The sequence below is a fragment of the Nestor notabilis genome, unplaced genomic scaffold, assembly GCF_000696875.1.
Source record: "Nestor notabilis isolate BGI_N333 unplaced genomic scaffold, ASM69687v1 scaffold5908, whole genome shotgun sequence".
Lineage (NCBI taxonomy): Eukaryota > Metazoa > Chordata > Aves > Psittaciformes > Psittacidae > Nestor > Nestor notabilis.
In genome coordinates, this window is record NW_009938611.1 from 31,316 (window position 1) to 48,267 (window position 16,952).

Here is a 16,952-nt window from a genome sequence, read left to right on the forward strand (position 1 = left end):
CTGGTTAGTCATTTTCATTTCAGGGATCTCAGGCATCATGGAAGTCTCAGTGTGCTAGGAGTCTTACATGCATAGGGAGGAGTTGCTGGTGTGTTCACTACCCTGGAGATTTCACAAGCTCATTTCCAGGTTGAGTCCTCCACTCAAGCCTTCTTCCTTCTCTCTCACCTTTGACAGTCCTAGGTCCCTACTGGGATGGAGATCGACTAGCTTTGTTTGCCCTGGATAGCAACCCATCAGAGTTCAGAACAGTGACTCTAAGAACACAAAAATCACTTACAGTAGTAGTTCTCTTACAGTGTTTTACTTAAGCTTAAATTATTTATGGTCTGTGTTTAAAAATAAAACCTCCAAGGTGGGATTTGTATTAGGTGAAAGAAAACTGTGGGTTTGGGGTTTTTTTGTTGGTGCGTTGTGTCCACCCTCCCCCCAAAGGTGTTCTTATTCCTCAGAATTACTTTTATTTTTTTAGTCTCTAAGTGGAGGCTCTCAGAAAGGCACACGAAGGATCCTGCTTCTACACAGGACTATGTTTCTTTTTCAGTTAAAGTCACATCACATGGCTACTCCCACTTGATGTTCATGACAAGGCAGCAGTCACCGGGGCTGCTGCAGCAGGCAGTGATTATCAAACTAGAGCTGGCTTTTAACATACCTATCATTTTTCTGAGTAAAAAGTTTAAAACGTAATGTGGGTAAATTGTACCACTTACTGTGAGTCTAGCTTAAAAAAGAAATTTAAGAAGCTTTTGAATTTGTTCCTGTTATTGATGGTTCTGCAGATGCTTGGCATCTTTCTCACGTGCAGCTGTTGTATGAGGTGATGTGCACTGCTCTTTTTTTTAAATGTGATCTCTTCTTTTAGCTGAAGTGCTATACTTGCAGTCAGGTTTTGTGGGGGAGTGTGTGGTGGTGGTTCATTCTTGCACAGCCTGACTCACTCCACAGAGTGCATTTCACCTTCAGGATAGGATGTTGACTGGATAAAAATCAGTTCTTAGGCTACTTATGCTAGCTGATTATCAGGTTTACATCTCTGGTTAATGCAAAGGCAGATGTTTCATTCCCTAGTTATTTACACAAAAGCTAAAATTTCTGTTGATGTTAAACTTAGCAAGAGAACAAAACATGGCAAGCATACTGGATCTAGTGCTGCTATACCACTTTGTTTAGATCAAAAGGGAAACAGATAAGCAGCTTTTAATAATCATTGTGTTCTCTGCATCGCTTTTATTTTACTATTTACTTAATAACAAATGGCTTTTTTTTGGCAAGGCCACATAAAGTAAACCTTTTTTTTTTTTTTTTTTTTAAAAAAGCCAACATTTGGAATGGTTTTCTGGCATATTTGTTTTGTAAGACCAACACATAGTCTGCATATTTCAAAGACTATTTCATGAGCTTTGCATCAAAATTATTAAATTGGATGATTTTGCTGAGTGTTGATCACTCCTTTGTATAAGTCTACAAAAATAAATTGAGCTGAGGGTGAATTCAGCCCTTTGGCTATAATTACAATCCTGTTTTAATTTCCTACCTTGTAACAAAAACAGCCCTTTTCCAGGAAATACAAAAAAGCCACCCAGCATCCATCTGGTAAGATTCGCCTAGATCTGACAGTGTCCATTAGCAGATGCCTAGGGAAGAATAAAAGAACAGTATGTGCATGTAGTGATATTCCTCAGGTATATTCTTCTAGCCTCCACTGATGTTGTAATTCTCAACTTCCTGAGGTGCAGTGGTATATTTTCATTTAAGCTAAGAGGTACAGTGTTGCTTTGGGAACCAAAACTACCAATTCCACACTGTGAAAGAAAAAGTATATATTTTAAAGTGTGATAAATAAAAAAGGGGGCATTAAAATCCCCAAATAAACAGAAAAAACCCAAACCCCAGGATGTAGTTAGAGATTTACAATGGTCATTTGACTTAAAGTATTTCGTGTGAACACATCACCATTGGGAAAACAGCCTGGCAGTATTTTGTTCATTGCTTCTATGCAAATTGTATATATAATAAAACTTAGCTGTCAATAATAATTTTATTCCTTTATTTTTAGAGCTTATATAATACTGCTGCTCTTTTGTCATCTAAAGGAAGAGCTAATCTTGGCAGTACTCTGCATGCAAAATTCTCACTGCAGTCTTTGTGTATACATGTTGTAATGGTCAGTTTGTAATACCAGAATTGAAAATGTTTGAAGATCTGGAATTGGTGGTCCCATAAAGAATGATATAATACTGAGTGATCTCTGAAAAACAAAGGTTGCATCTGTTTTCATTAAGAAGCAGAGGGAGAGGAATCAAAAACTGAGGAACAGAAGTGCACCACACGTCATTGCAGCTCACAGAGATCTCTTGCTGTGTGCGTCACCCATCATAGCTGTTTGGAAGTACTGACAATAAGACGATAATTGGCAGAAGATGATCAGAACCAATTTGACCAATTTAAAAGATATATGGGAGTTTTCCTAAAAGCATCAGTGATTTTCCAGATTCAGTCAGTTTAAGATGATTTAAATCTCCCTACAACTAAACAAGTTGTTTCTTCCTTCCCCTATGCACATTTCTCCCCTGCCACATCCAAACCTGTGCATTCCTACTCTTCCCCTGATGCTAGTACTAATTTATTGATTTATTTTTTAATCTTTTTTGTTGTTCTTTTCTTTCTTCTTAGGGCTAGTATTTAACTGAGAGCAGTCCCTGATCTGGCTGGCTGCAAGGCTCAGCATCAGGGAAGCAGCAGGAACATGTGGCAGGGTCAGGTCCACACAAGGCAGACAAGAGCTGCCCCTTTCAGTAGCAGGTAAATTTAGGTTGACTTTAAACTGACTATGAAATTCTGTCATTAGCATCTTTGTTTCTAGTGCTCATTTAACAAACCCATTCAGTTCTCTAAATATATTTTGTCAGCATCTCCACAGCAAGCGGTGATGTCATTCTGCAAAGAAGTAGGGGTAATAATAGGTGAAGGATACATAACCAGGGGCCACATGACTATTTGAAGAACAAATCTCTGTCTGCACAGGAACAGATTATTTGGAGATCAAAAAATATTAAGAACAGAAAGATAACAAAAAGTAGTAGTGGTAAAACTAGCCATAGCATATCTTAGCTCAGTTTTTTAAAAGCTGTAGACTAAAATACAGACTCCTCTGTGTACATATTTAGGTACGTCATTAAAAGGTTTAGTCTTTAAAAGTGCTCAGTGCCCCGTCACTCCCATGGATAAACAACATGTTAGAATTGAAGGAATGTTGCCCATTTTAGGAATGAAATAGCAGCACCAGTTGTTGTTTAGGACATGATCACAGACAAGGCAGTTAAGATTTCTCAGCATCTTATCAGTTGCAGTTGCTTCAACAAGTATTTAGAAGCATTGTGAGTTTAATGTAAAGTAGCATTTTAGTTAATATTTTCTGTACAAAAACATAAGTAGAAGAGGAGACAATAAAGGAAGCTGTGTTACATGATTGCTGTCCTTGCTCTGCCTAACCACAGAGCTGATTTGATGAAGTTACTTTGCAAAAATGCATCAGTCAGGAGAGAAAATTAATATGTTCCATATGCAAAATGGAAGCTATTTCCTTGGGTGAAAAATCCAGATGCTTGGTACTGGTTCAGCTTCCAGTTTGTGTGACAGCTTCAGCTCTGCTTAGTGCTATGCCTGTGTTACAGCATGATGACTGCTGAGTACCTCTGGAACCTGTTTTGGAGGAACATATGTGTACTGTCAAAATGAGATGGTTCATTGATGTGGCATAACATACAAACACAGGAAGCCTATTATAAAACACTCTATTCTCCTTTCCTGTCTGGTCAATAGATATATAGGCATGTCATATATGAGCATGTATACATATTTCTTTTCCATTCTAGTACTCGTGAGAGCCTGGCATCCAACACTTCAAGTATTGTTGAAAGCAACAGACGTCAGAACCCGGCTCTGAGCCCTGCACATGGTGGCGCAGGTCCAACATTCAACTTCCGAGCCACTGCAGACCCACCCACAAGTGAAGCTGAGAAACTGCAGAAACCTGCTAACTGCCTGCAAGCTTCTGTCACTAGTGTCTGATAGTCATCCTGCCTCAGATCTTCTGTCTCGTCCTATACAGCAAAGTTTACGACACTGGGACTGATGTTTACATCTTTGGGGAAAAATAAAAAAAGCATCTCAACCACAGTTTTAGTGTTTACTTAAACTGTGCTGCTATGTAGACTAGGGGCAACAAAGAAATCTTTATTTCAAGGTATCGCTTTTCACATTTGCGGCTCTGTAGCAACAGAATAGCAGTAGGGATAATATGTACACTTTTTGCTTCACTTAATTGTAACTGAGCACATATATGAAAGTCTAGACACTGTAAGTGTAAATCTGCATTTTCAATGTCCATGCAGTTGCCAACTTCATTTAAAAAAAATGCCACAGATGTGTGATGCCCCTGGTCAGAGGCTAAACTCTGCTGCAGAGTTGATCGTTTTTTGCTTCAGAAACTGAGCCACTGCTGAAAGTAACCAGGCAGGATCACCATGAGGAGAAACAATGCCAAACATGACAAGTGATGACCTCAGCTTTATCTGTGAATTATTAATACTAATCAGTCATTTTCACTGTGCGTTATTGTGACACAATTTTGCAGACACCCATTTAAGCGAGTAAAAAGAGGTTTGGGGTTTGTTTTGTTTTTTTCCAAGTATGGAGCGTGGGGAGGGAGGCATTTCTCCCTTTGTGTTTCAAAAGCGTGAGAGATGTTTACTTAATGAGACATGCTACTTGACCTTCCATAGTCACAAATGAGGAGGTGGGCCTTTGCCTAGAGGGGGGAGTGGGGAGGGAAGGGAAAGTTATAACTGTCATGAAGCCACAATGTGGAGTGACACAAAATATAACAGATGTCTGCAGTATAAATCAAGTATTTAAAAAAGATAATCGAATTCTTGTGTCACTTCTGGTATTGCAACTTGCCATTAACGTAGGAGTCAGGATAACTAATTTCTTGGAACAAAAATATTCTTTACAATATAAATGACAAGTATGGCCTGAAGAATTGATTTCTTTCTAGTGGAAGGACATAAATCTATTTTATGTAGCTTATTAAGAGTGCCTAAATTAGGCTATTAAAAATAGCATACATTGTAGTGATTATCAGAGAACAAAATTTAGAGAATTATAAACTTCTGGCCTTTTTATTCAGTGGATGTTATTTGCAATTTAACGTTTTATGGACATGTCTGATTTCTAGAAATTAAATGTGTCCACATGGTTGGCAGTAGAAATCTGAGTTTTGTTGGTATGGTATATCCTAATTGCTCTCCCCTAAACTGTTACTTCGAAGTAATTAGTACTGTGCTAATTACTGCAGAGTAACTTCTAAGGATACTTAAATTCCAAGAGTAATTTGTAGGCGTAGGGTCACATTCTGCTCTGTTACTCATGCAACCTGGTAGTGCAAAAAACTAACTTCAAATTTAACTTTTTTTTCTTTTTTTTTTTTTTTTTTAATCAGAACAGATGAATTGGTGGAAGAATAACAAAGATACTAAAATGTTCAACAGCCCAAATTGTTGCAAGGAAAAGCGACATTTACATTGTCTAGCTCTTGTAGTACACAGGTATGAAACCCAACTATACGTATTGAAAACCAGTATTTTCATCAGGTTCTGGTGACGTGTATTACGCTGTACACAATGTCATTTGAGCTTCACTCATGTTCTCTATTGTCATCAGAAGCCTTAGGTTACACAGTTGGATATAGCTCATATACGTATAAAATGGCTTTCTAACTCTGGACACAATCAGTTTCCCCTTCTGTCAGGAACACCCAGTCAATGCACAGGTCTGTTTTCCTTGGTTTCACTGTATAATTTCCATTTCATAGGAGCAATAAGACCTTTCAGTGCACATAAAGAAAATTATTGTGCTTTTGGTTGGTTATCAAAGTCACTTGGCCTTTAGCCTTCTGCCTTATCATACCTTCCAAGATGTGCTCTAATTACCATATAATGCTTTGCATGACGCATCTTATTATTCAGTATGTAACTCCAGCCATACTTATTCCATGCGAACTGTACAGTCAGAGTTTTTGTGGGGAATTGTTATATACTATGCAGTGGCTGACTGTGATTTTGTTTCCAAGATGAGCTCTGACATCAGTAGTATGTATCAATTCAGTAAATAAAAATGTCGAAACGATAAACAAATTTACAGTGATGATCTGAAGTACTAACAGCAGCATTAAAATGTGAACAGCAGAAACAAATTTCACCTTTGGGAGAAATATTTGTCATAAGCTAATTAGAATTTATGCAGGCAGCTGGTTGTACAGAAGACATAATTCCAACAAAATATGATGGTGCATACCTATAAACTGTGTAGTATGGTATTTCCTGAAGTTCCCAGAGACCAGCAGACAACATAAATGTCATATTAATGTTGACATGGCATTGTACCAATATTAATGTGACTCTTGGAATATGGAATGTAAACAGAAGTTTCAAATAGAAACGTTCTAATCTTGAATTTTATTTTTATTTTTCCTTTTAATATCAACAATGGAATATAAGGAAATTCCATCTTGAGGTTCTAGTAACAAAGCCACGAGAGTGGAGCTTGAGTGCTTTATGTCACCCTAATCCTTTGATGAAATCATAGCCTTGTATTACATGGTTGCTTATCTATCATTCTTCTTCTAATGTATCAATTTAAAGGTTTACAGAGTTAGATTAGGTTGAATCTGTGTTGTGTTCAACTGTAAAGGGTCAACACAAATCTGTCGGCATTTTGCACACTTAATATGTATTATTATAATACAACATGTTACTTTTATGGTAATTTTTTTTACACATATAACTACCTCCATGAATTTGATGAAATGCAGCAACATGAAAAGTGTATTGTACAAAGCAAGGTTAAAAACTTTGAAGCATTAGGTCATGGCGTTCTCTTGTGTGTCAATGCTTGCATATGAAGTCATCGTGTCTCCATTGCCACAATTTCCTTCTACAATATTAAAAATCTGGCTTTTAGATGAGTCATTTTAAGACTTTGACAAGGCTGCATAATTGGGATAAAAGTGAAAGGAAGGCTAAAACCTTCTATCCTCTCCCTAGTTACTGCTAAAATTTCTGCCTGGTAGGACTTGAAAATGTATTTGTAATTTAGCAAATTAGGAACATCTACAGTCTGTGAAATATGATAGATGGTTTGGGGTTTAACAGAAGACACTCTGGGTATTTTCTTGGCAGCCTTCAAATACTTTGGGCCCTATTCTGCCTCCATCTTTGTCAACATATTAGGTCATAGTTTCTCTGAACTAGCAAGGGTGTTAAAACGGCTCTTCCTTTAATGGTACACACTCTGTTCTCTAGGTTGTGTGCATCTGAAATGCTTGCTCCTATGGAAATTGCCATCAGCCTTTAACTGACTTTGCTGGTAGTAGTATTAGGGTCCCTACTCAAGGTATGTGCCCATTGTTCAAAGAACATGGGCAAGTTTCCAAGAAAAATCAAGCTGGCTTTTGAGAAGTAGCCAGCTGCAACAAGCCACCTTTCAGGAAGGAAGCAAGAAGGACTTTTCCAAAAACCAAAGGAAGAAAGTGGCAGTTGAACCTAAGCAGATCACATTTATATACAAATCCTAATTTATGAACACCTTTCAGCAAACCTAGTACCATTATTCTGATGCAAATTTAATACACAATCATCAGTTGAGCTAATTTTGCTATTTTAAGGATTTCAGTTAAAAAATGTAAGAAATCATTAGCCATTTGACTTCTTGCACCACTATAAAATGTCTATTACGCACGAAACAATGTTTATTCAACTTTAAGGAATAAAATGTATTGGAAAACAAATATTTTAATGACAACCATGGCCTAAGTGCTTGCCAGCGGTAGTTGTTATTAGAAAAGAGGACAAGCAAACCAGTATTGAGAGGCCATCATAAACATGAACAATACTTTGCATTTACATCACACCTTTTTGCCCAAGGGCCTCAAAGCACTTGTCATGGCACCAGCTAAGCCTGGCAAGCCTGTGGGTTAGGCAGGTTTCACTGACCCTACTTAACGTCCAGGCACACTGGAAAACAGGAAGACCAAGAGTCTGCAGGCTAATTTATTAACCAGTTGCTTTCTTAAAGTTACTGGAGTAAGTTTAATAGTTAACCAAAGTGTTTATTGTTTATACTCTGAAGTTACTCTTTGATATGTTCAGTTTAAGTAACAGAGAAGCTACTTTGCGGTCCTGCAAAGACTCTTGGATTAGCAGTGCCAAAACCAACCACGTTTTCCGTTGCATGAGACTGCCAGTGGTGGTTTTAAGAAACAGTTATTTTAATAAAAAATTTGTTTTTCAAATACATTTCACAGAGCTTTTCCCAACACGGTTGTTCAAATTGTTGTGCTGAGAAAGCAAATAGCACTCCTAATCTGGTGTCACACCCACAGTTTACAATTCTCTTTGCTCTTCTGAAGAAAACTGTACAGTATTAGAGAGAAAAGTTCTATTTTTTACAAAATTCTTTAAAAAAAAAAAAAGGGTATATATCTAAAATGTTCCCCCCAGCATAAGTAAAGTGCATCGCTACTGCCTGAGAAGCATGCGGTGGACCCACCAAAAGCCAAGCTGGTGCTAGAAGAAAACGGGACTATCACACTTCTTATATAGCGGCGCTCTAAACATTGGTTTATGCAGGTGCAAACGTGTCGTAACTCCCCTGATCTCCCGCGGATCTGACGGAGATGGGAATGGGTCGTTAACTCCATTGAAGCTCAGTTCTGAGCTGAGGGTTTCCGTGTTCCTCCCCCGCCCCAGACACCAAGTACAGAGAAGGAGCAGAAGGCCACTCGCACGCACCTGGCTCTGGAAGGGCAGCCTGGGCACAGCCACCCAGCCGGGATGCTGCGACAGCCGCCACGCGTGTCCCACCTCGGAAGGGCGATCTTCCGCACGGAACGCTGTCCTCATGCTGTATAGCGGTTAGAGCCACCCAAAGGATACCCACCCAGAAGTATGAAAGGGCCCTTGGAGTAATTGGCGCAGATGTTACTTTTATATGTGGAGGAAATTTAAGTTTAAAGGGATCATAATTCTGCAGGTAATTTTCTGTGAGTGACTGAATGTGGCTGTTGCATTAGGTTTAAATGGGTTAATAAATGCAAGTGGGACTTACTGTATGTTAGAAGGGAGTTTTGCAGCCAAGACTGCCTTGTATAAATGTGTTTGCACTGAAAAAAAAAAAATTAAAAAATTACTTGGTCTCTGGTTGCTGTAAAGGTCATCCAAGATGGATGTTCTGTTTATATTGTATAGTATTTCATATGAAATAATTGCAGTTCATGAAATGTCTTCCCTAACGTTACTGATTTATAACAGCACATTTGTAACATGGTTTTTATTGTGTCAGTGTACCATATTGTAAATGATGATTACTTGTCATGCTTAGTATAATAATTTAAAGGAAAAAAAAAGGACAGGGATTTTTGTAAGTCTATATTTGAAAGTCCCTCCATATGGTAATATTGTGTTCATGTTGTTTATGTAGTGTTGTGCGAAATATCCATTTTGGATTGTGTTACTTTTTAAAATATTAAATAACATTTGGTTATATGTTTTAAGTGAATTCTTTGCACCCATCGGTGGTTTTTAGAGAAAATACTTAACGTTTCCGTGTAACACGCTGTTTCTCTCCCTCACTTAGGAAACCTTGCAAAACAAACCAAAAACCTCAGGAAAACAAGGGCTGTAACAACTTCCTGTGTTCATGTATGCTTCATAAAAGGTCTCGGAGTCATTCTAGTAAGAGCACAAGGGAGAAAATTCTCTGATTTTGAAACATTCTGGTTTGGACTGGATGTGAAGGTGATGGGTGCAGGGGGAGTGTGATCCCCACTGAATCCATGAGCACCCAGCTGAGATGCACCCAAGCTCCAGGAAATGAGAAGTTCATGGGGGGCATCCTGATGCCAAGAGCAACAACTGTCAGGTCCCTCTTTTCCTCTTCTCTCCATACTCATAAGCCAAAAGAGGACCTGGTGCACACAACCAAGAGAAAGGGCTCGATTTTCCACACTGTGACAGCAGCTGATCGGAAAGGCCCAAGTGGACAATGTAACATTTTGTCTGCCTTCTACCACCACTTGGAAGAAGGTTTTGAGAAAGTTTAGGCTTCAGGAGTTTGTAGTTTTGCCTTGAGAACTGCTGTTTGCCAAGGTTGGCTGTGAGTATTTACAAGGTTTCCAAGATAAAAAACAAAGCAGCATCTGTTAGAAGTAGGTGCTGTTGTAAGCACCTTGGCTTGTCACCTGCTAGTGGCACGTACTATTACCATGCTACATGTTGTGTTTGTTGGTTTGTCCATCTCCCTTTGTAATCCATCTCTTTGAAATTGTGGAATTTTAATTATAGGAGGAAAAAAGCCAAAGCTAGGCAGGGTTTGGTTAGGGCTTTGCTGGCACTGACCTGGTGAGTGCCTTGCACAGGCAAAGCCAATTTTGGGTGGTGGTCAGAGTTGGACTTTCAAGGCCTTTTAGTATTGCTGGAGAAGTTTGCAAGTACTGCTTCCTCCTCACAGAGCGCTTTGTTTCTGCTTCTGTCCTGCTGGTGGGCTCGTATTTTAGGTGATAGATTAGTCTGATCATTTTCTGGAGAGAAATGCCTGTTCAAACCTATCACACCTTGCACTTCAAAACTTGCCTAGAAACGTGGCTTTAGTTCTCTTTATACTTTGCTGACAGGTGAACTGAAAACTTCAAGCAAGTGACATCTTTTTGGTAAAACGTGGCCTATAACATACTTAAAACGTCTAGGGCTACTGTTTGGCTGAACAACTGTTTTCTTGCTGTTGGATCATGCCTTTCTCCTGGGAGCATTGAGTCAAAACAGCAGATTTCCACCCCTCTGTATCTAGAGATATCTTGCATCTATAAAATAACATTTTTTAAAGTTCTCTCTAGATGTTCCCTTCATCCGCCTCTCAACTGTTTCTTTAGAGTCTGCTGCTTTCCTTCCAACTTATTTTCTGTAATGTCCTACTTCCATTTTACCTCAGAATTTCCTTCTGATCCTTCTTCACGTTTATTCTCCTTTAGGTTGTGGGAGTTCATTTATCCACATGTTTCTTGACATGAAATGTCCCCTGCCCCTTTTCTCACCCTCCCCTCTCAAATGTCATCCTAATCCTATAGTATCTTCTCCCCACTTGTCCATTACTTTCTCTTTTTCTCTCCCCCTGCTCATCAGAAAGACCTCAGAGAGGAAAAGGTGGTCATCTGCTTCAGGACCCATACCCAGCTGTGCTTCTTAGAATGGCTATGAGGAAAATCTTACTGGCCTTTCCTGAATGACAAGGAAGGAGCCCACTGCTCTGGCACTGTTTACCACAAGTGGTACATGAAGGGATTTGCAGCAGAGTCAAAGATGCTGGGACTTCGATAGACGGCAGTGGTTTTGTGTAGAGATGGCTGAGCTTGCATTGGTAACCAGCTTCCTTCTAAGCCTCATGTTTAACAATGTATTTTTAGGCCAGTTGTCACAGATGTGATGAATGGGGACTGGGAATGGGAAATCCCAAGTACTTTTATTTACATCTTTTTCCTTATCTCTCATCCTGATAAGCACAGAAGACTTAACCCTATGCTGCCAGCTATTTGAGAGTAAGCAAACACAGTAAATACATCTACCAGCATGTCTGTGCATACACCGAAATAAATAGTTACATACCCTGTTTGCTTGTTTTCTTAGAGAAATCTGGAGCCTTTTGTTTTGAGTTCTTTGCATCTCTCTCATCTTGTCCTTGTGCTTATCAGCACCTGGTAAATTGAACTGGGTGTCTGCTAAGTGCCAAAGAGGGTCAGTCTGGCTGGAAGCTGCAAAAGCAGCTTCCAATGCCTCCAGGCTTTGCACTGGCAGTGAGACAACAAGCAAGATCCAGCGGCTTCCCGCATGTGCAGGCTGTCCTTGTGCAGAAGAGAAAAGGTGCACCAGTGAATGCTGCCTCCTCCTCTGTGGCGAGCCCCTCTCCTCCCTCTGCACTGCTGCTCCTTTCCCAGCCCACCCCAGTCACCTTGACCCCAACCCCAGGCTCAGCTCACTCCCTGGTGAGCCCTGCGGCCCAGGCCCTTGCTGCTGCTTGCCCCTGCACGGGGAGGCTGTCAGGGGAGCTCTATCCAGTTCAGTGCTTGCCTCTGGCTCGGGCCCAGGGTGAACCTGCCAGAGAAGTCCTAGTTGGCATCCAGCAGTTTAACACGAGCTGGTGATCATTCTCAGATGCTAGTAATGGGGCCAGCTGTAACCGTCCCTCGACTCCTGCGTGCATCAACATTATGGGCAGTACTATGTCCCGTCTTCTCCCCCCCACTTATTTCTGAAGAAAGCCATTGTATGTTCCAACTGTAGTGTTTTATTTGTAAGTAGTCACCAGTGGAGATTTATTATTCATTCACAATGAAGAAACTCAAGAGTCCTCAGGTCTAAGGCAGCCAATATATTTGTTGTTCCTCCTTAAAGGTAGACCCTTTGCCTGTTACCTTTTATTGTTACCTATAACCCAGTATGGAGAGACAGTATTTCTCATGCTTTGCTGTTAGACAGCAGATAATGGTTTCGCCATATTGCAGCTTGTACAGAAAAAACAAAACGAGAAACACACTTACTTTTGAAGGCGGAGGTAAAAACCAAAACCCCCAGAAAACTAAAGCCCCACAGAATGACAAACAGCTTTGAAAAGCTCTTTGCTGCATTTAAAACATTTGCCTGGAGATGAGTGGACTTTTCTTGAACCAGAAACTAATAAAATACTATTGCCTTAAAATATTTAGACCACTGCAGATTTCAGAGCTGTTTGTCTTTCTAAATGAGCCACTTGGGATGTTGCTAAGGAGGAAGCTGCCTTTTTGGCGTCAGATTAGTAGCAGGGCTAACTAATCATCAGGTCGAGCCAGTCAAGACCACCAGCTTTGGTCTCAAGACAGAGCAGAGTGACTGAGCTAGTCCCACGTGGCAGGCTAAAAAGGAAGGCTGCTGACATTTATTTTTTGGTATAAAAGAAGAAAATAATCTCTGGACTATACTGACATGTAGTGTGTGAATTCTGCCTCATGACTGCTGCCTTGTGCTATGGATAATGCAGACAGTGGTGCAACAACAGCGTGAATCTCCATGAACAGAAAAGTCATCAGGAAGCCAGCTTCTGCCCAAATTTCTTCCAGATTGGGGTCTCTGCAATATGAGGTGAAGGGAGGGAGGGCAGATTCTTTTCTCTAGACAGAGAACGAGGCAATTGGAGTATCAGGGTTTAAAAATTCAAAAGATTTCACTAAAACAAAGAGGAACGTGAGAGTGTGTGTCAGTAGCCCGGGAGTCACTGTTGGGACCACCAGTTTGAGAAGAAGGATGTCAGCTCAAGACAGAAGAAACAAAAGTTCTCTGCATTAGATGGAGGTTGAAGGATGCTGGTCTCCGAAAAGCCAGCTGAGGCGGGGAACTACATGTGCCTGCCTGCATGGTTCCTACAGACCTAAACCGAAGAGCAGCCAGTACTGGTATATTCTGACCTGTGTCTGTGGATGTCCTGAAGGATGTGGTGTCCCTGAGCAATGCCCAGCCAGGAGCTGGGACACAGCCGCTCAGAGCAGCTGGGGCTGGCTCCCCTGGAACTGCCCATTCACAGGCAGGATGGATCCTGGAAGAAACCCTGCGAGAAGGGATGGAAGGATCCTGGCAGGACCTACCCAGCAGTGCTGCCACAGGTGCTCCTTCTCTCTACTGCCCGAGTGCCATGACCCTCCTTACTCCTGGATAACTCCCGGCCTGAAGAACAACTTGTTACCCTTCACCCTCTGGGTAGGAACTAGGCACAGCTTGCAAAGCTGGCAAAGTGCTCGGTGCTCCTGGCAGTACTTCCCTCTGCTCAGGCAGCCCCCTAAAACACGAGTCATAATTACCTATCTCAACCCATCAGCCTTTCCTTTCCCTGTGTGCGCAGGAAGTCTGTGCTTGTGAATGTTGTGCTCACCCTCAAGGCTCCCACATTCATCTTGGAATAAAACCTTCCTCCTTCTTTCCCCCCGTTCCTATCGTACGTGCAATAACTTGCTGTTTGTTCCCTTGCAAAGGCTGCAGAGCGCCTCCAAGCTTAGTTTGCGTCCAAAAAAATCTCCTCTCTCCAGCAGAGAAGATCCGTGATGCATCCCAGATGTTTGCATGTGGCAGCAGTCTCCAGACACAACAGATTATGGGAGAGAGATGGATAAGCAACGAGCAATTGTTTCTCCTTCTCGGAGGCAGGGAAGTTTTGGCACTGGCTCTATTTACCACACTCATATATGAAATCTTTTAAATGTCACTGGGAGGCGTTTCTGTTTCTACCTGTGGCTGTCACAGGGAACTGGAAGGGGGATGCAGAACAGTTTCAGATCATTATATAAGACTCATCTTTGGTTACCTAGTGCGAGCTCCAAATTACCCCATTCCCATCCCCAGAAGAAAAGTGCTGGCTGAGACTGTCTTGGCCCTGCAGCTGCAGTTCGTGTGCTCAGTACAGCCTCAGTTCGTGTTCGTGGCTCACTCTGGTCACCTCCTTTGTCCCACCCTTGCAGGATTTTTGGCAAGGAGTGCGTTTTGAGGCTGGGTTTATTACTGGCCAGCTGGGACACTCCTCCCTGGCCCAGGCCCGATGCTGACCTCATTATAAGAGAAATTGTTCAGTCTTAGGATGCATTGTTTTGCATGAAAGCTGTTAGCCCAAACAAGGTCTCCATGCTGCAATCACTGCCTATGCCCAAGCATAGAGGCACTGGGAATGGGTATTTCCCATGGGGAAGCTGCCCACCTGAGTTATTATTTGGCGTGCTGGCTAGGATGGCACTGTCAGGGCTGTCACTATCCACACGGGTGACAAACAGCAAGGTTAGTGGAGGGTGAACACACAGAGAGAGTCCCTATTACATGGAAAACTTCCCATCCTTATTCAACACCCTGCTGGAAATAGGGCCAATGAAAATAAGAAGTAGCTTCAATACTCATCTTCACAGAGACAGGCAAGGGGCTGAGCAGCTCTTCACCAGAGGTGTTTTCTTTTTATTTAAAGGTTGAAACTGGTGAAAACCATGTCCACCCTGCCATGCTACCAGCAGCCTCAAATGGAACACTGCTGGGCTCAGCTTCCTGGAAGGATTATTGTATGCCAAATCTTAATGTTAGTGGAAGCAATCCTTTCCTATGGACAAGGGAGGAGAAGAACCAAACAAATCATCTCTAGCGATCTGTGTCAACAGCTTTTTGTGAGTCATAGTCCATATAATTCACAGTGGGAAAGAGATTTGTATCAACAAATTACTTGGGAAGAACAGACTTTGGTGAGGCAAATGGAACCAGCTCCCCAGCCTGCCCTACAAAATGCTGTCCCAGTGGTACCTCACACCACTGGCTATGTGGAGAGAGGTGGAGTAGGAGTAAATATGGGAGGAACAGCACAGAGAAATTGTGAAGACAATCATGGTGGCACCCTTTTCCAAACAGGATGAGGAGCTCTGGCTTGTACAGATTCATTGTTTTCACAGCAGTGTTTATAAATTGGCTAACACTTCCTAAATGGTAACCCTGATGGCAAATTACAAATCCTTCAATATCTGACATGGATCTGAACTATTTTATGTGTTCTCAATGGGAAGAAATAACCATTTTCTTGACTGATTCAGAGCAGTGAACACTGGAGCTGGTGAACTGATCAGGAACGATGAAGCACCATATGTGATACCTGGCTGGATACTGCCTGTTGGATCGGAGCAGACCTGAGTCTCATTGGAGCTGATTTGGGAAAACCCACCCTTGATCTCAGCCGTTTTCCTTCTCCACTGCAGGGTACACAGGCGTTACCGGAGGTGCCCCGGCCATCAGCTTCAGCCACCCCTGAACGCAGCACTCCCTGGGCACAGGGCGAAGCTGTGGGATGTGGTTTGTGCGGTCCTTTGCTGGGGGCTTCATTTGGAGTCCATCAGTGGTAGGCGCAGGGCAGGTCTCCAGGGCAGTGGGGACATGTGGCTGTCACAGCTCTGCCCATCCCACATGATGAGGCACTTCACCTGCCACAGAGCCAGCCCCTTTGGAGAGCAGACCTTGTCTCATTTGCCACAGCTCCTACACCATTAATTGCTGCATCCTCCTCCTTTGTGTTAATTCTGAAGCTGCTCTAGCTGTCACGTCTGCACACTTACCAGCTGCTTTCCTGGTTTAATTGCCCTCAGAGGGCTTCTTCAAGAGGCACACCTGCTTTTGTAGGGGCCTTAATATGTCACTGTCCAAACGGGAGGAGTGAGCATCTAAAATTCAGCCCCTGTGACTGGACTGTATTTCTTCAAATGCATGATTAATCGCTGGGCCTTTACAGGCTGCATTCAGCTATTTCTGCGTAAAACAGAGACTGTCTTTTGCTGGAAAGCTCCCCACGTCATGGATATTAAATGTCTTCTTGTCAGCGGGACTTGCATTTGTCCATCCCATTTGTTCTTGCAGAAAGAGGCAGTATGAAATGCAAGGAAAACTCAGAGCTCCCTCAAGTTCATTCCGTTTAAAGGGGAAAAAAAAGGAAATTTTTTCTTTTTTTTTTTTTTTTGGTCAAAACTATTCTTACAAGAAAACATCTGAGATTAGGGCAGGAGGGGGTGTTCCAGGTCATCCCATCCAGCCCCTGCAGCAGTGTTGTAGAATCCAGCTCATAAAGTGCTTGAACTCCACCTTAAAAGATACTAAGCTTTTATTTTGACCTCCTTCACAGCTGCTATGGGAAGTCTTGCCACCAAAAGCCCACCAATATGGGGAAGACATGGAGAGAATAGAAATGGGAGAGAGATTCACTGATGGATCGATGGAGGGATGGATGGGTGGGTGGATGGAGGGAGGGAGGGATGGGTGGGCAGCCAAATTACTAAAAATAAATTTAAAAAATACAGAATA

General features: G+C 41.8%; 1 protein-coding gene across 1 annotated transcript in view; it reads left to right on the forward strand.

Moving 5' to 3' along the window:
- The window catches only part of STOX2 (storkhead box 2), a 21,345-nt gene extending 17,180 nt beyond the window's left edge, over positions 1-4,165 (forward strand). Inside the window, exon 5 of the mRNA XM_010019410.1 lies at positions 3,879-4,165. Within this exon, the coding sequence (XP_010017712.1) occupies positions 3,879-4,074 (196 nt within the window). The 3' untranslated portion in view covers positions 4,075-4,165. The remainder of the gene's footprint in view (positions 1-3,878) is intronic.
- Positions 4,166-16,952: the final 12,787 nt, after the last annotated feature.